This window comes from Pristis pectinata, chromosome 7, assembly GCF_009764475.1.
Source record: "Pristis pectinata isolate sPriPec2 chromosome 7, sPriPec2.1.pri, whole genome shotgun sequence".
NCBI lineage: Eukaryota > Metazoa > Chordata > Chondrichthyes > Rhinopristiformes > Pristidae > Pristis > Pristis pectinata.
Genome location: NC_067411.1, coordinates 23,754,356 through 23,773,847, shown reverse-complemented (window position 1 = coordinate 23,773,847; position 19,492 = coordinate 23,754,356). Strand labels below are relative to the sequence as shown.

At 43.4% G+C, this 19,492-nt stretch overlaps 1 protein-coding gene across 1 annotated transcript in view; it reads right to left on the bottom strand.

Moving 5' to 3' along the window:
* Window positions 1–13,549, bottom strand: part of tbca (tubulin cofactor a) — a 49,530-nt gene extending 35,981 nt beyond the window's left edge. Inside the window, exon 1 of the mRNA XM_052019842.1 lies at window positions 13,387–13,549. Within this exon, the coding sequence (XP_051875802.1) occupies window positions 13,387–13,439 (53 nt within the window). The 5' untranslated portion in view covers window positions 13,440–13,549. The remainder of the gene's footprint in view (window positions 1–13,386) is intronic.
* Window positions 13,550–19,492: the final 5,943 nt, after the last annotated feature.

The following is a 19,492-nucleotide window of genomic DNA, read 5'->3' as shown; positions in this document are numbered from 1 at the left end:
ACGGCCTGCCCTCCAAGAAGTAACGGAAGGTGTCTGATGGCCAGGTATAACGCCAACAGCTCGCGGTCGAAGGCACTATATTTGAGCTCTGGTGGTCGAAGGTGCCTGCTGAAGAACGCCAGCAGTTGCCAACGCCCTTCAATAAGTTGTCCTAGCACACCTCCAACCGCTGTGCTGGAGGCGTCGACCGTGAGGGCAGTCGGGACGTCCGTGCGCGGATGCACCAACATGACCGCGTCCACCAAGGCCTGCTTGGTTTCGACGAACGCGGTGTGAGCCTCTTCCGACCAAACAATGTCCTTGCTTCCGCCTGACAGGAGAGCAAACGACAGGTACATGATGCGGGCTGTGGATGGTATGAACTGGTGATAAAAGTTTACCATACCCTGGAATTCCTGCAGGCCCTTGATGGAGGTGGGTCTGGCGAAATGGCGGATGACGTCAACCTTCGCAGGCAGGGGCATGGCGCCGTGTTTGTCGATCCGATGACCCAGGAAATCGATTGCCTCCAGCCCAAATTGGCATTTGGCTGGGTTGACGGTCAGGCCGAAATCCCTCAGGCGAGAAAAGAGTTGGCGGAGGTGTGTGAAATGTTCCTGGCGGCTGTTGCTGGTGATCAAGATGTCGTCGAGGTACATGAAGGCGAAGTCAAGGTCGCGCCCGACTGCGGCCATGAGTCGTTGGAAGGACTGAGCAGCATTCTTGAAACCAAAGGGCATCCAGACGAATTCAAAGAGGCCGAAAGGTGTGACCAGCGCCGTCTTCGGAATGTCGTCTGGATGCACCGGGATCTGGTGATACCCACGGACGAGGTCGACCTTGGAAAAAATTGACCGCCTATGTAGGTTGGCTGCAAAGTCCTGAATGTGCAGCACAGGGTACCGGTCCGGGGTAGTAATGTCGTTGAGGCGTCGGTAATCACCACAGGGTCGCCAGCCTCCGGCTGTCTTGGGGACCATGTGTAGCGGAGAGGCCCAAGGGCTGTCCGACCTGCGGATGATCCCCAGCTCCTCCATTTTCTTTGAATTCCTCCTTCGTGAGGCAGAGCTTGTCTGAGGGTAGCCGCCGGGCGCAGGCGTGAAGGGGAGGGCCCTGGATGGGGATGTGATGCTGGACGCCGTGCTTGGGCAAGGTGGTGGAGAACTGGGGCGTTAGTATGGACGGGAACTCTGCCAGGACCCTGGCAAACTCGTTGGTCGACGTGGTGACAGAGTCGAGGTGTGGAGCCAGCAGCTTGGCCTCACCCGACGAGAACATTTGGAAGGTCCTCGCATGTACCAAACGCTTACCCCGCACGTCAACCAGCAGACTGTTGGCACGAAGGAAGTCTGCCCCAAGGAGTGGTTGTGCAACAGCAGCCAGGATGAATCTCCAAGTAAAGTTGCAGGTGCCAAACTGGAGGTGTACCAACCGGGTGCCAAAGGTCCAAATGGCGCTGCCGTTGGCAGCTCTGAGGGCGGGTCCTGGTGTGCAGTTGCGAGTCTTGCGGCCGTTGGGAGGCACGACACTGACTTCGGCTCCGGTGTCCACTAGGAACCGACGTCCGGAACGCCTGTTCCACACATGTAAGAGGTTATCTGGGTGGCCAGCCACCGTAGCCATCAGTGGCGGCTGGCTCTGGCGTTTCCCGGAAACCTGCATGGTGGCCGGCCTGCTGGGTACGTGGCGTGGGAACGCGCTCAATGGACGCCCCGCTCTCCTTTTTTGCCCGCCAAAGGACATCAGCCCGGGCGGCCACCTTCCAGGGTTTGCTGAAATCTGCATCCGCCAGGAGCAGGTGGATGTCGTCGGGTAACTACTCCAGGCAGATCTGCTCAAACAGCAGGCAGGGTTTATGCCCGTCTGCCAGGGCCAACATCTCACTCATGAGCACGGAGGGGGGTCTGTCACCCAACCCATCGCGGTGGAGTAGGCGGGAGGCTTGTTCACGTCAGGAAAGGCCAAAAGTCGAGAAGGAGGGTCTTGAACTTATTGTACTTCTCCTCCTCCGGGGGCGCCTGGATGAAATCCTCGACCTGGGTGGCGGTGTCTTGGTCGAGGGCGCCCACCACGTAATAGTACTTGGTGTCGTCCCTGGTGATCTGGCGAACCTGGAACTGGGCCTTGGCCTGGTCGAACCAGACACTGGGCCGGAGGGTCCAGAAGGTGGAGAGTTTAAGGGCTACTGCCTGTACCTCTTGCTGTGCAGACATCGTGGGTCCAAAAATGTTTGGGCCCGTCGGGGTCACCAATGTAGCAGCTAGCCACACACCACGAAATGAAGACACAGAGTCACTGGTTTCGAAATCAGAGGTCGAATGCCGACCCGGGGCACGGTGCGCCTTTAATAGCCGAAAACTTCCTGCGCTGACGTCACGCTAAGGCCACCTGACCTTCCTGCGCGCGGGCTTTCCCAGCCCAACACTGGGGAAGGAGGGCCCCGCGCCATCTTGGATCGGGGCCTCCAATGACGTCACGATGTGGGGAGCCGGTTCGATGCCGGTGCAGTGAGTCGCTACAACCTCACTAAAAACAGGCAAGGTCTCAGGACTGGAGAGTAGCCAATACTGTTCCTTTGTTCAAGTAGGGAAATAGGGATAATCTGGGAAATTATAGATCAGCGAGCCTCACATCGGTGGGAGGGAAGCAATTGAAGAGGATTCTTAGGGATAGGATTTATGCACATTCGGGAAAAACATGGCCTGATTAGGGATAGTCAGCATGGTTTTGGGCAGGGTAAGTCATGTCTTAAAAACTTGATTGAGTTTTTTGAGGAGGTGACAAAAGTGATTGATGAAGGTTGGGCAGTGGATGTTGTCTACATAGATTTTGTAAGGCATTTAACAAGATCTCTTTGTAGGCTGATCCAGAAGGTTAAGATGCATGGGGTTCACGGTGACTTGGTAGTTTGGATTCAGAATTGACTTGCCCATAGAAGACAGAGGGTAGTGGTGGAAGGGTGTTATTCTGGCTGGAGGTCCGTGACCAGTCATGTTCCAAGGGATCTGTGCTGGGGCCTTTGTTGTTTGTGATGCATAAAAGTAACTTAGATGAAAATGTAGATGGGTGGGTTATAAGTTTGCAGGTGACACAAAGATTGGTGAAGTTGTGGACAGTGTAGAGAGCTGTCAAAGGATACTGCAGAATATAGATCAGTTACAGATATGGGTGGAGAAATGGCAGATGGAGATTAATCCAAGAAAGTGCGAGGTGTTACACTTTGGGAGGTCTAATGTAAGGGAAAAGCATATAGTTAATGGCTGGACCCTTAATAGCACTGATGTACAGAGGGATCTTGGGGGTCCAAGTCCATAACTCACTGAAACTGGCCACACAAGTAGATAGAATAGTAAAGAAGGCATATGGCATACTTGCCTTCATTGGTCAGAGCACTAAGTACAAGAGTTAGGACGGTCATGTTGTAGCTATACAAAACTTTGTTTGGGCTGCACTTGGAGTATTGTATGCAATTCTGGTCACCCAATTACAGGAAGGATGCAGAGGCTTTGGAAAGGGTGCAGAAGAGGTTTACCAGGGTGTTGCCTGGATTAGAGGGTATGAGCTATAAAAGGAGATGCTGGACAAACTTGCATTGTTTTCTCTGGAGTGTCAGATGCAAAAGGGAGACCTGATAGAAGTTTATAAGATTATGAGGGGCATAGATAGGGCGGATACTCAGAACTTTTTTCCAGGGTAGAAATGTCAAGTCCTGGAGGATATGTATTTAAGGTGAGAAAGGGAAAGTTTAAAGATGTGCTGGGCAAGTTTTTTTTTGCACAGAGTGGTCAGTGCATGGAATGGCCTGCCGAGGGAGTGGCGGAAGCAGATATGATTGTGGCATTTAAAAGGCTGTTAAGACACACAAATATGCAGGGAATGGAGGGATAGGGATCAGATACAGGCAGAAGAGAATTAGTTTAATTTGGCATCGTGTTCGGCACAGACATTGTGGGCCGAAGGGCCTGTTTCTGTGCTGTATTGTTCTATGTTAGAATGGAGCACTGAACTGATCCATTGGATGTAACAGATTCCTTAAGTCTGTCCAAAATATGCTACCGTCATTGTTCAGCATGCCTAACAAAGAAACAACTATCATTTATATAGCAAGCTTTCCCAAAGTCTTACCAAGAACATTATCAAACTAAAATTGGTGTGATTTCATGCAAGGAGATACTTGGACAGATGATCAACAGCTTGATCAAAGAGATAAATTTTAAGAAGCATCTTGAAGGAAGAAAGAGGTTTAAAGAGGAATTCCAAAACAAGGAACCTTGGCAGCTGAAACACATCAGCTAACAATAGAGTGGTTAACTTCAATGAAGAACAAAGCACACATCTCAAGATGGTTACAGTGCTAAAGAAGACTGAAGGGGTGGGTCCTTCCAGAAATTTAAAAACAAGGGTAAGAATATCAGCATGCAAGGAAGGTCAGCAAGCACAAATATTATCTGCAAGTTAAGACAATTGGACAACTTCAGAATTACATCAAATAGAATAAAAGCAGTCAGCCAGGAGTGCATTGCAATAATCTAAAGCTAACATGGCCAAGACTGAAGGTCTCAACAGCAGTTAAGCTGGAGCAAAGGCAGATTTGAGCAAAATTATGGAAATAAAAATAGGCATTCTTAATGATGAATTGGAAGTTGTGGTCTGAAGCTTATCTTGAAGTCAATGTACTTCCACGTTGTGAACAGTTTAGTTCAATTTCAGACCATCAGAATGGAATGTATGACTAGAGAATTAAGTTTGTGATAGAATCAAAGTCAATGATTTTGTTCTTTCCATTAATTTGGACAAAATTTCTACCTAGGCAGTACTAGAAGTCAGCAAGAGGTATGAACATTGAAAGATAATGGTGAGGTGAAAAAGCAGTGGGAACATAGAGCAGGTTATCATCTGCCTATATGCAGAAAATTATTCTGTGCTTCCAGATTACATTGTCATGGAATAGCACGTTCATTAGAAGTCATAGGAAACCATCATTAAAACTTTGAGACCTCTCAGTTAAGACTTGAACGAGAAGAGAAGCCATGGTTAAAACTAGAAAATTGAACTGAGATGCTTTGGATGATAATGATGTGGTCAACCACATCAAAGGTTACAGACCTACTGAGAAGGAAAAGGCGGGAGAGACAAATTGTATTGTAAAATGTTCACGATGGACTGGTGCTGCTTACAAGGATGTTGTCTGGAGCTCCTTGACTCTAGCTTGAAAATGATGATGGTAGAGCAAGGGATAAGTCACGCCATGTTACAAATTGGTATGTAGGCCTGGATAACACCTCATGGATACACAGTTTTGATTTGTTGCATCTACCTGTAATCGTTCATATTGGTTATATCACATGACATGATGGCCACGTCTTTTGCATGAAGGCAAAACAATCTCCAAAACAACTGGAGGAAATAAGCCTTATTTCTTGCAATAATGCTACAAATAGCAAAAGGTTCTGTATTATAAATCAATACATTCTCCCCACTGGTAGTAATACAAGGTTCTTTTGTAGTCAAGGCTCAGATGTGTAATTATAGTATGCCAACAACAGTTAAATATGAGTGTTAAAAGAATGTTGCAGATAAACTAAAAGGATTGCACTGTGAATTGTTTTAGGCTTATTCTAATCTATTGGTGTCAGTTTGGTTTAATCAACACTAAACCATCAGCCTAAATTAGCACCACGCTGACAGATTTTTAGCCTTGTGTGTACAATATAGATTCTAAAATCTTTGCAGATCAATGAAAACTGATCCCAACTATACTCAACCAGGACACAACCTGTGGCCTTTCAATCAATTTTAAAAATTAGCTTAAAGTCAGCTCACAACTGTTTAAGATTTAAAATGTGTTTCTACTTCTCTTAATTCTGAGAATACATTACTTGCCCAGTCTTTGCATTCACTTGCTAATCAAGACCCTTGTTTAAAAAAATAGGCACAAAAAATGAAAATTCTGCACAGATATGAAACATGAACATAAAATCAGCCCTCAACATTAATATTAACCTAAAAAGTCTATAAACTATTGGAAAAGAGCAGGAAAATGGCACAAATTAAATAGGTCTACCCTTGCATAATGGGCCAAATAGTCTTATTCTGAAACATTGCAAGATTCTGTGCACTGCTGAAACCCTTAACCATGCTGTTGAAACATCAAGATTTGATTCTCCTGCCTAGATTCCCATAACTTGAACATCCAAAGCTCTGTCATTTGTCCAAGACCCTTGTACTTACTGGCCTTTGCAGGTAACAATATTGATTTACAAAATCTCACTCTAGTTTACAAATTCTTTCCCACCCCCTCCCAGCACCATGACCTCCTCCAACACCAGTTCTTCTTGATCTCTATTCTCATCCAATTCTGGCATTTTACCTACCTTGTTTTTATTGCTCTACCACTGCCACCTGTTCCTTCAGCTGTTGAAAAGCAAAAAACGGCAGATGCTGGAAATCTGAAATAAGACCCACCAGATCAGGCAACACATCAGAGTTAATGTTTCAGGCTAATATCCGATTCCAATCACCAATTCAAAATGTCAAATCTGGATGTTCCCAAACCAGAAACCATGGATGAGCCGGGAAATCCACTCCCTACTGAAGTCTAGGACTGCAGCCTTCAAATCAGGTAACCCCGACCTATACAAAAAAAAAAGAAATCGAGATACGACCTCTGTAAAGCTATCAGAGGTGCCAATAGACAATACCAGTCCAAAAATCAAGTCCCACACCAGCTATCAGTTGCGGCAGGGCTTATATGCTATAACAGGCTACAAAATGAAGTTGGGCAGCATCGCCAACAACAGAGCATCCCTTCCCAATGAGCTTAACACATTCTATGCACGTTTTGAACAGAAGGGGATTGGTATATCACCACCCACCCTGACAGCCTCCAATGCACCTGAACCCAAAGTCACCGTTGCAAATGTAAGATCAGTCTTCCGGAAAGTGAACATGCAGAAAACAGGTCTACAGCAGATAGGTCTCCCTGGCCCTACACTCATCCCTGTAGCATCTGGAGAGTACAGACACCTATGTTAGACTATTGTTTATTGACTACAGCTCCACCTTCAATACTATAATTCCAAGCAAACTCATCTCCAAACTCCGAGACCTGGAACTCAACAGCTCCCTTTGCAAATGGATCCTTGACTTCCTTGCCAACAAACAGCAATCAGTAAGGATAGGCAGCAATACCTCCACCACAATTATTCTCAACACTGGTGCCCCACAAGGCTGTGTCCTCAGCCCCCTACTGCTCTAACTCCATCTACAAGTTTGCAGATGATACCACTGTAGTGGCGCATACCTCAAATAAAAATGAGTCGGAGTACAGGAAGGAGATGGAGAGCTTAGTAACATGGTGTCATGACAACAACCTTTCCCTCAATGTCAGCAAAACAAAAGAGCTAGTCATTGACTTCAGGAAAAGGGGCAGTGTACATGCTCCTTCTATATCAACGGTGCTGAGATTGAGAGGGTTCAGAGCTTCAAGTTCCTAGGAGTGAACATCACCAATAGCCTGTCCTGGTCCAACTACATAGATGCCACGGCCAAGAAAACTCACCGGCTCCTCTACTTCCTCAGGAGGCTAAAGAAATTTAGCATGTCCCCTATGACCTCGTCAATTTTTATCAATGCACCATAGAAAGCATCCTATCCAGATGCATCACAGCTTGGTATGGCAACTGCTCTGCCCATGACTGCAAGAAAATGCAGAGAGTTGTGGATGCAGCTCAGCACATCACGGAATCCAGCCTCCCCTCCATGGACTCTGTCTATACCTCTCACTGCCTGGTAAAGCAGCCAGCATAATCAAAGACCCCACGCACCCCAAACGGCAGAAGATACAAAAGCTTGAAAGCACATACTACCAGGCTCAAGGACAGCTTCCATCCTGCTGTTTTAAGACTATTGAATGGTTCCCTAGTAATGATAAGATGCACTCTTGCCTTCACAATCTTCCTCGTTATGACCTTACACCTTATTGTCTACCTGCACTGCACTCTGTAGCTGTTACACTTTATTCTACATTGAGGTAGCACAAGGTAAAAACAATGCACTGTGTAATGAACTGATCTGTATGAACAGTATGCAAGTTTTTCACTGTACCTCAGTACAAGTGACAATAATAAACCAATTCCAACTGTTTCTCTCTCCACACATGCTGCATATTTCCAGCATTTTTGTTTTTATTCCTTCAGCTGCATGACCTCTATTTTCTACAATTCTCTGTCCAAGCCTCACCCAGCTCTGCCCCCTTTTATCAAAGATCCTTAAAGCCGATATCAGACATATCATCCCCTGATGTGGCTAGTTATCAAATTTTGTTTGATATCATCCCTGTGAAGCTCCTTGGGACATTTTCTTTGTCAAAGATTCTATACAATCACAAGACATTGATGTGTCTTTCTATGGGTGACTTGCTATTTCTCTCTGTCACTCTAAGTTAATGAAGTATGCTGGCTCATAAGGTTGGTTAAATTTATGAAATCCTTAGGCCTATGAAATGTCACAATCTTTTTAATTTTCCTTCACTGGCTAGATAGACTAAGATGTCCTTAGCCCAACAAAATGTCTTAAACATTTCCACTATGCTTGACTGGTTAGCTTACTTTTCCAGAGCAGCACATAAAAATAACATACAGTATTATTGGATTAATATTTTAATCATTGCCTATCATTGCATTTCTTATACAGCAATGACACAAACCATCACTGCCTCACACATCCAAAATTGGGAACCTTGTCATAATCTGACCAATCAACCAGCAGGAATGTATTTACCACTGTATTCCAGAACAGACTGTTTTATAACATTCTACATCACTTTAGAACTTTGTTAGCAGCGCACCAGCATGTACTGTATTCTACAGGCTTATTGTGGCCAGACAGTACCAGAAAACCCACAAAATAATCTGATCAACTCCCTGTACTTACTCTGCCCTGCTCTTTAGGATACAATTTATTCCTCTCAGGAGAAGAAGCACAATACACTTGAAGACTCTGATCAAGATTGAAGTCGATGGAATAAAAGGGGCAAAGGTAGCATGGATAGAACATTGGCCAAGTGGCATAAAATAGTGAAGTGAACTCGCAGATTTTAGAATTACAGAAGATAGTGCAAAGGTGTTCCCCAGACATCCATACCAACATCACTGTTTTTCTTAATGACTTCAACTTGGTAGAAAAGACAATTTCCAAATTTGCAGATGAAACAAAACATGGAAGAGTAGCGAACTGTGGGGACAGTAATACACTTCAAGAAGTATAAGCAGGCTAGTAGAATTTGGCGACACATGACAGATGAAATTTAATGCAAAAATGTGCAAAATGTTACACTTCAGTAAGAAGAATACAAACCAGAGGGCAACTTCTAAAAAAGGGATTGGGATATATCTGCGGGTATGGATGCATAAATTGATAGTAGGGCAAGATGAGAAAGCAGCTAAAAAAAATTGGTATTGTGGGCTTTATAAATAGAAGCATAGATGCATGAGCAAGGGAGTCATGATGAACATTTACACAACATTGGTTCAGCCAAATGGGAGTATTAATAGCTTCCAGTTCTAGGAGCCATGCTTTAAACAAAATGTGGAAGTCTTAGAGGGAGTGCAAAAAAGAGTTACTTGAATGATTCTATGAATGAAAGACTCAATTTGGATAAATAGACTGGAGAAGATGAGGTTGGTCTCCTTGGAACCAAGGAAGTTGTAAGGGAATCTGATTAAAATCAAGGCAGATAAGGACTAAGCAGACAGAGAAACTGCTCTCATTGACAAGAACTGTAGTTCACAGAATGAAGGTGATTGACCAAAGAAACAAAAAATGACATTAGGAAAAACATGGAGCAGGTGGTAGTGTGTGAATTGCACTGCTAGGGGTGGAGACAGTAGAGACAGTAGAGACAGATTAAGTTCTGGCATTCAAAAGGGAACTAGATATCCAATTGAAAGTGATGTGGAGGACAGGGAAGTGGGATTTGCTAGGTTGCTCTTGTATAGAGCCAACACAGATTTTATGGGCCATGCCATAACTTGTGATTCTATCAGTGGGAAAAAAAATGTTCATTACCCAATTCAATAATTTACCCTAGATCAAGTGGTGGATGGCAATCAACTGTCTTTTGAAATCATCTGCATAAACTTTCAGAAAATAATTTAATATCAACTTGTGCTTCTTTTTAGACAATCCCTGCTTTTGAGGATAACTTGCTGCCATTCTGATTTCACAGGTTCTGAGGTAGCTAACAAGGCCAACGCAGGAACCCTAGTTGGGACAGGTGGTGTCTGACAGACAGGCAGGTAGTTTTTGAGGTGGTATAGTCCTTCCATCACTTACACAGGGCTTCTGTGTGCTCCCATTGCATGGCCTCAAGTTCTCAATACCATCCCATAAGAACTCATGTACCACGCTACCTGCAACAATATTCTCTTAGACCTTCGGTTCTAGAATTTAATCTTCAGTTTTGTGTAACATTTTTAATTTATTTCCACGATCTTACAACACAAATTCAAAAGCTGTGGAAAAAGTTCTTGTAAGTTTGGCTAAGCAAACTGGATCATTATTCTCTAATCACAGTCATTGGGCCTCACTCATGATGTGAAGGAACACAGAGACAGTATTGGCTTTATATATATATACACACACATACATATATATATATATATATACATATACATATACACACACACACACATATACATATATACACATACATATACACACACATACATATACACACACATACACATATATACATATACACATACATACACACACATACACATACACACATACACATACACACTCTCCAGATTCCAATTTATTTTGCTCATTCTTCACTAGCATTGCATTTCTTTGATTTTATCCCATACAATTCCTCATACGTGCACTAATTATTTTCTTCTATTTTTATTGACTTACACACTTCAGATTTTTGTCCTTGCCCTGTGGCTAGACAATATTAAAAACTATTTCAATAGCACATTTAACACGACCAAAACTTCCAAAGGTGCTTCAAAAGAGGATTGTGAAGAAATGCCTTAAAAGAGAAAAGAGAGATCGAGGCAAAGGTATTTAAAAAGAGAAATGTAGATCTTATGACTTTTGCAGATGGAGGCACAATTGCCAGTGACAGTGTGATTAAAGTAGTTGATAACCAACTGGCAAGAATTAGAGTCCAGGTGTCCTGGAGGATTATAAAACTAGGGAGGTTGGAGGAAAGACAATGAAGGGATTTGAAAACAAGAATGCAAACTTTAAAACTGAGGTCCTGCACAAAGGTAGGTGGAAAGGCATTGGGGGTTCATCTGGTGAATGACACTTGGCATGAATTAGGACATGGGTGACACAGAGCTGAATTAGAGAAATTAACTAGGAATATGTTGAAAAAGTGAAATCATAGATAAGAAAAGCATAGGTGAGGTTTGAGCAAATAAACTGAAGCATGGGCAGAGTCCAACAAAATTACGAAGACAGAAGTAAGTGGCAGGTCAAACAGTCGGATTAATTTTGGGTTGGAGAGTTAATTGGCCACTAAGTTGCCCCAAGTGTGTAGGAGAGGTAGAATCTGGGGAGAGTTGATGGAAATGTAGAGAGTACAAAATAGGGTTAATGTAGGATGTGTAAAAAGGTGTTTGATGGTCAGTGTGGACTCAGTGGGCTGAAGGACCCAGCTCCTTACTATACGATGCTAATTTCATATGGTTGCAAGGAAGAGGAATAGAATCAGTACCCAAGGAATAGAGTTTGTGAAAGATCTGAAGATGATGAGCCAATTCTGCCTCTCAATTCATATTTGCTGTTATTTTCTAATTTTTAAGAGACTGCTAGGTTTGCAACTTACATTTATTCCACTTTAATTGTCATCAAATGTCTTACTTCAGGCTTTATGCTTTCAATACATTTGCCTGTTTGGAGAGCTAATAGACTTCCAGAAACATACCAAGACTATTACTAACTAAAAGATGTATGTGTGTGTGTATATATATATAAAAGATAACTAAATTTAAACCTGAAAGAGGTGTGCTGAAACTGTGTAGTTCTCAGGTCAGTTTCAACTCCACAATTAGTTCTGGCATCAACAAGGGAATATTCAAGAACAACAAAAGATTGAACCCTAACTTAAAACGACTCTTTTCCTCAAAAGGAGGCATATGACAGGGAACCTTAGCAATAGTAGAAACAGAAGCAGAAAAGATTAATCCTGAACACAGCTTCAAAATATGTCAAAATGTGCTCCAAGGGGCCAAAATATATAATCTAATAAACGACTAGTTGAGGGTTGATGTAAAGAACTTCTGTACACAAAGCAACTACACAGAAAACAATTAGCCAAAGTTAATAGTTCAAGATAGTAGTATTATCATCTCAGCAAGAAAGTTGCAAGTTCAAGTCCCACTGAAGAGACTCAAGTATAAAACTCTAGGCTGAAACCTCAGTAAAGCAGGGAGCAACACTGCTTGACTATCCAATGAGACATTAAATTGAGGCTACATCCGTTACATTATAAAGAAACCAAGGCCACTGTTTCAAAGAGTTAACCCAGTATTCTGGGTCACATACATCACTAAAACAAATTACCTGCTCACTATGACATTAGAGTTTGTGGGAGTTTATTACACACAAGCATAATCAACAATGATGACCTTTTTTTATAATTACCCAATTAGTTATAAAAATGCTTTAGATCAATACACACAAAATGCTGAAGGAACTCAGCATCTATGGAGGGAAATAAACATTCGACGCTTCGGGTCGAGAACCTTCATCAGGACTGGCTAAATCCTAGTCCTGATGAAGGTTCTCGACCCGAAACGTCGACTGTTTATTTCCCTCCATAGATGCTGCCTGACCTGCTGAGTTCCTCCAGCATTTTGTGTGTATTGCTCCAGAATCCAGCATCTGGAGAATCTCTTGCGTCTCCAAAATGCTTTAGATGTCCAGATAGGAATATGAGAGGCTCCAATATAAAGCACAAGTCTTTCCTATTATGGTGTTAACTTCTGAAATTAATAATGTTTCAGATGTTTGTCGCGAACAATTTGAGACGATACTTGATTTTTGAAAGGAATTGAAAGATGGAACGCTGTTGATCACTGGACTGGGGTGGGCACCAATTCGTGCATTGTCTGCACCAACGTGTTCAAATGATTTAGTTTACATTCCAAACACAGAGGACTCATTAAGTGCCAGCAAACCAGGTCAGGTCTGACATGGTTTCTTTCAATAAGAATAAACAACAATCGAATTTCGCACTAAACAAACGGCAGCTGACGTGAATCAGCAACTTCAGTCCCAGGCCCCAGGCCCGAGTTGCAGCAGCCTGACCGCACACAGGCCCCGGGACGCTTCCCCAACCCGCCACACAACCCCACCAACTACTTCCCGCCAAGTTGCGTTTCCACTTACCGCTTCACCACGCCGGTCTTGATTTTGATCTGCCTTGTTCTGGGATCCGCCATCCTCGCGTTCCTGTTGCGAGCGGCTACAAAATGTGACCGGAGGGGGGAAATAAACCCGCGTCTCACGTTCGACTGTCGCCACCTAGCAACCTGGGAGAGGAGGTCGCACATGCGCACCGCGCTGCCTCAGCAGCCGTCAGAAACATTCCGGACTGTTGCATTGATTCCGCCGCGCAGCCGCAGACTGTGCATTCGGCTGAAGCGTTTCAGAGTCAGACCAGTCTTCTTTTAACTTTATCAACGTTCTTTTATTTTGCTTTCTGCTTCATGCATCTATCGACTTTTCACCCTGACTCGGTTCTCTAGGTCGGAAGATTCTGTAGTCGAGTGGAGCAATAAATATCCAAGCTGAAACTACAATACAAATGGAGAGCTTTGTTATTGGATGTGCCCCCCAATCAGACTGGACAGGACCCTGTCTCCCCTCTCATATGTATACACAACATTCTATGACAGTGTGTTAGATAAGAGAAGGTGAGTTATACCCAATGTCTCAGAATATAAAAACAGGAGTATCCCCTTCGGTCCCTCATTCTTGCTCCATGGCTGGTCTTTTACTTAAGCATCTAGGTCATTACTGATTTCTTAGCATTGCTAAAGTAGATCTGGTCATTGTCACCTTACCGTTTGTGGTAGCTTGCAGTACGCAAATTAACCTATAATTCCAACATAACAATTACTACACTTTAAAATGCTTAATGAACTGTAAAGAACTTTGGGGTCTACTGGAAGGAATTTGAAAGACTACATAAATGCAAATATTTAATTTTCCCTTAAAGCTATTCTGCACATCTAATACATGTGGTAACATGGTTACATATTCTTACCCTTTTTCGGGTAAACAAGTTTCTCAGACACCAATAGACCGCCTTTCTTTGGGAGATGTTCTGAACTGCAGCTTCCCCTCTACCACTGGAAACAAAGCCCTTGACTGCATCTCATCCATTTCCCGTGCCTCTGTTCTCAATCCCTCTCCTCCGCAACAGAACAAGGATAGAGTTGCCCGGTCCTTGGCTTCCATTCCACCAGCCTCTGCATTCAACAGATCATTCTCCCCAATTTCTGCCAGCTTCAAAGAGATTCCACCACCAGACACATCTTCCCCTTTTAACATTTTGCAGGGACCATTCCCTTCATGAGTCCCTGGTCAACTCTTCCATGCCTGCCAGCCCCTCACCACGTTTTTAAGGCACTTTCCCTTGCAACTGCAGGTCATGCAACACTTGTCCTTCCTTCCCACCATCTAGGGACCCAAACAGTCTTTCCAGATGAAGCAGCAATTCCCTTGCACTTCTTCCAATCTAGTATTCTTCATCTGGTGTTCACAATGTGGTCTTCTCTTCATTGGAGAAACCAAACACAGGTTGATTGATCGCTTTGTGAAACACCTGTGTTCAGTCCGCAGGGATAATCCTGAGCTTCCTGTTGCCTGCCACTTTAATTCTTCATCCCATTCCCACTCTAACCTATCACTCTGTGGCTTCCTGTACTGTCATAGTGAGGCCCAATGGAAGCTTGAGGAACAGCACCTCATTTTCCATCTGGGCATGTTACAGCATTCTTGACTCAATATTGAATTCCACAACTTCAAGTAACTTCATTGTCTGTATCAGTCATCCATCTGTAATAATAGTTCAACTTGTTTTTTTTTCTCTCTTTGGGACTGGAGGAAATGCCCAGCCTGGCCTGCTGGGCTTGTCCACCTGCTTTGCATTTTGCAACTCCCACATTCTTTTGTCTAAGTTCTTTGTCTATATTCTCATTCTCTAACTGCTCCCCTTCACTCATTGACCAGATAACCTTGTTTACAGTTTATCCCCATGGTCACCCTGGTTTTACCCAACCAGAACCAACCCCCTACCCCACCGTCCCTACAGCTTCAACCTCCACCATCACCCCAGGTGGCAAGCATCATTTTGAGGAAGAGAGGAGAATACAGAGCAACAAGATACCATGGAGGAGGAATGGTGTGAAACCCCAAAAGCAACTAACCACTGAATCCAGTCAGAGGAGATGGAAAGCAACCCAGAGTGGAGGCAGGCTGGGTCACTCAAGAAAGAAATTGGAATTGGTTTATTATTGTCACTTGTACTGAGGTACAGTGAAAAATTTGCCTTCTGAGATCACACAGATCAATTCATTACACAGTGCATTGAGGTAGCACAAGATAAAACAATACAGAATGCAAACTAAAGTAAAGTAAAAGAAAAGCTTAGAAGTCCAGAGGGGCCAACATTCAAAGCAGTAAGAAATGCCTGAAGCCTCCATCAAACAATGATGACACCTCCTCTGAAGGGGAAGGCGAAAATGATACTGACAACACACTTCAGACAAAGAAGAATCAAGATAAAGCCAAAGAAATGTGAGCAATTGCAGTGATGCACTCACCTTCAGAAAACTGGAAGCAGTGACAGAGAAAGCAAAGCACACCAATCCGGGAAACCAGAATCAGTGCAGCATCCCAGCACTCCAGCTCTGGGAAACCAGGAGCAGCTTTCTTGAAAACAAAGGCAACTTCAAAGGGTAATCAGCAAGACCCCCTAACTCCACCCAACAATACTGTCTGCTTCTCCGCATAGGAAATCAGCAGCCAGAGCAGATCAAGACCTATATCTGAGTCCTGGGCAAGTAGAGCAGCTCACATGCACCGGGGGCATGCTGGGACAAAGAAACTAAATTAGATTGGTCCATTTGATTGGTCCATTCCTTCAGAGCAAGTAAGACTCATGGAAGCTATGGCTTGCCAGTGACCTGCAATTGGCTCTGTGCAGTTGGATCAGCCCAGACCTGCTGATCCAGTCCCATGGAGCTATGTCTCCTGCTGGCAGCATCACCCTCATCTGCAAGCAGAAGGGGAAAGGGAGGAGATCAGACATTGGTAACACAAGAGAGAATGCAGATGCTGGAAACCTGGAGCCACACACAAAATTCTGGAGGAACTCAGCGGGTCAGGCAGCGTCTATGGAGGGAAATGGACAGTTGGCATTTTGGGTTGGAGGCCCTTCTTCAGAACTGGATAGAAAGGGGAGATAGCAAGTATAAAAAGGTGTGGAGAAGGCATGGAGTAAGAGCTGGCAGGTGATCAGTGGATCTAGGTGAGAGGGGGATGATAGGCAGGTGAGGGAAGGGGAGAGTGGGAATGATGTAAGAAGACGGGAGGTGATAGGTGCTGAAGAAGATGGAATCTGATAGGAGAGGACAGTGGACCATGGAATAAAGGGAAGGAGGGGGATCCGGAGGGAGAAATGTGTTGGGGGATGGGCAGATTGAGAGGGCGGGGGAGGGGAAAGAGAAGTGGTGATGGGGCAGTGGGATAAGGGAAAAATGGAGGATGGGGGGAGTGGTTACCGGAAGTTAGAGAAATCGATGGTCATGTCGTCGGGTTAGAGACTACCAAAGCGAAATATGAGGCGCTGTTCCTCTATTCTGTGTTTGGCCTCAACTTGGCAGTGGAGGAGGCCGTGGACAGACATGTCGGTGTGGGAATGGGAAGTGGAATTAAAATGATTGGCCACTAGGAGATCCTGGCTGTTACAGCAGACGGAGCAGTCCCCCAATCTGTGTCAGGTCAGAAATTGCTGACAACTTTTACTGCTTACTGTGGTTTACAAGATTCTGTCCAGGGTCATTCAGGCCCAGAGCTCTACCCAGGAAGATCTCCGAAACATTAGGTTATAATTGCCTTCACACAGGGTGTGGGGTGGATACTCCAGAAGGCTTAGACAGAATAATACAAATGCATATGATGGACAGGCACTCCAGAATGGGGTTTGGGGAGGGAATCTGCAAATGGATATGGCGGCTTTACAAAAGCATTAGTTGTTGAGTCCTAATCAATGTATGGAAACAGAAAGCACCCCAAACAAATCTGCAGTTAGGCAAGGCTGCAGTATTGAAATCAGAATGAAAATCAGGAGCAAGGCAAAATTTATGATAAGAAGAGTGAAGTCGTGAGGGAGGAGCATAAAAATCCATGAAGCTGACAAAAAAAGTAGGATTTAAGGGCCCAGATGAGGGGTGGTGGAAAGGAGCAGACTGAATGGAACAGGAGAACTAATTTAACTATGTTTATAGGGTAGAAAAGTGCCAAGTTAAAATGATATGATAGAGATCAAATACTAGTATAAACTAGGAGAAGTAGAGAATATTATGGTAAAATTACAGGAACTGTATAGATTGCATAGTGGTGGAGTGATTTAGAGCTGGGTAAAGGGTTGGATGTGGATGAGTGACTGCTGAGGTAGCTTAAGAATAAGCAATGGTTTGGTTGTTTATTGAAAATCTAAATGCTATTTTGACTTTAGTTGCACTTATTATTTCAGGAAAAGCATTTTCCAAGCTAATTTGAATAGCCCAGCGTAGAGTTACAACAGATACACTGAATGGTGGGAATGTAAAGAGGGAAGATTTTGTTGTGCAACCCATTTCAGTGCAATTTTATTGCATTTTCATGATCCAATACTTCTTTTTTGGGGGTGGGGGGAAAGACCTTTCAGCTAAAAGAAATATCAATTAACTGCTGAAATTCTTTATTTTGATGTCCAAGCATCCCTGTTTAAGAATGAAGGAGTATATATTTACAGCACTTTTCACATCTTTGATTCATCCTAAAGCACTCTTCAGCCCACAAAGTATTCTTTTTAAATGTTGTCATTGTTGAAATAGAGTTTTTTATAAAGGATATGGATAGAAAATTTATTTTATTTGTTGCATTGATAGCTTATAGTTTCTGGAAAAGTGTCTATTATCACCATTACTTTAAAGAAATAATTTTATGACACTATTAGTGAGGACAATTTGAGTGACTTTTCTTGATTGTCTGCTGCAACTTCAACAGAGTAGCTACAAAAACATCTAATAAACAATATCAATACTATTTATGCCATTATCCACAGGGTTGCTCAGCTGGGGATCCCTGCAGAAATTCAGCCATAGGTATTCTGTAAAAGTGCAGAGTTTGATCTGTGTTAATCTGCATTTATTGTTGAAACCCTCCCATTGAAGTTCATACTATTTAGAGCTAAGCCTTGGAAACCCAATATATAAATTGAGTTATTCATTATTACATACTGAGCAGAAGGTAGTTTTCAGATTTTTTTACTTTGATTTTGCTTGCATAAGTATTAATAATTTATAAAACACATGTCTTTATTGACGAGTATAAAAGTGATGAGTGTAAATATTGGCATCATATTTATCATTATCTTGATAATCCCTACCTCTTCAATGAAGAATAAATTAGGTAAGTGGACAAAAGATCTAAATGCAAGACCTCAGCATTCCTAGTTGAGTGGCTGCAGTACCTGCTAGCTGAGCAGACAGGAAATAATCTCAACAGAAGTGCAAATAGTAGGTGTAGGTATTCTTACATCCATTTATAAATATGAAAGGCAAGTCCCCCATATAAAGTAGGAACATATTTAAAGCCAGTCAATATCATTATTCCATTGCTGTAACAAATCTTCAGAGAAGCTCTGCAGCTCATTGTTAATGCATTCAATGAAAGCACAAGTCATCATGTCCAGAAAGTCATTATGCAAACTCATGCAACTAATGTGAACAGGGGCAAGAAATGGCTACAGCTGTAATATTTTATCCTCTGTGCCTCTTGCTAAGGCATTTATAATCAAGTTTTAGTTATGTCTCATGGATTCATACAGAGTTAAGCATAGAAACAGGCCCTTCAGCCCAATGAGACCACACCAACCATAAAGTATCCATTTCATTCCCCCCATGTTTCCATCAACCCCTCGAGCTTCTACCATTCAACTACACACTAGAGACAATTTACAATGGCCAATTAACCTACAAACTCACTCATCTTTGAGATGTGAGTGGAAACAGGAGCATCAGGAGGAAACCCACACAGTCACAGTCACAGACAGAACCAGAGCTCAGAATTGAACCCAAGTCACTGGAGCTGTGAGGCAGCAGCTCTACTGGTTGTGCTGCTGTGCTGCCCCTCATGGGCCACAGCTGCAGATGTGTTGTAAATCATATCACATTTGTTTTCTTGTTGGTTTTTCCAAGATTAAGAGGTTAGAAAAAATGAT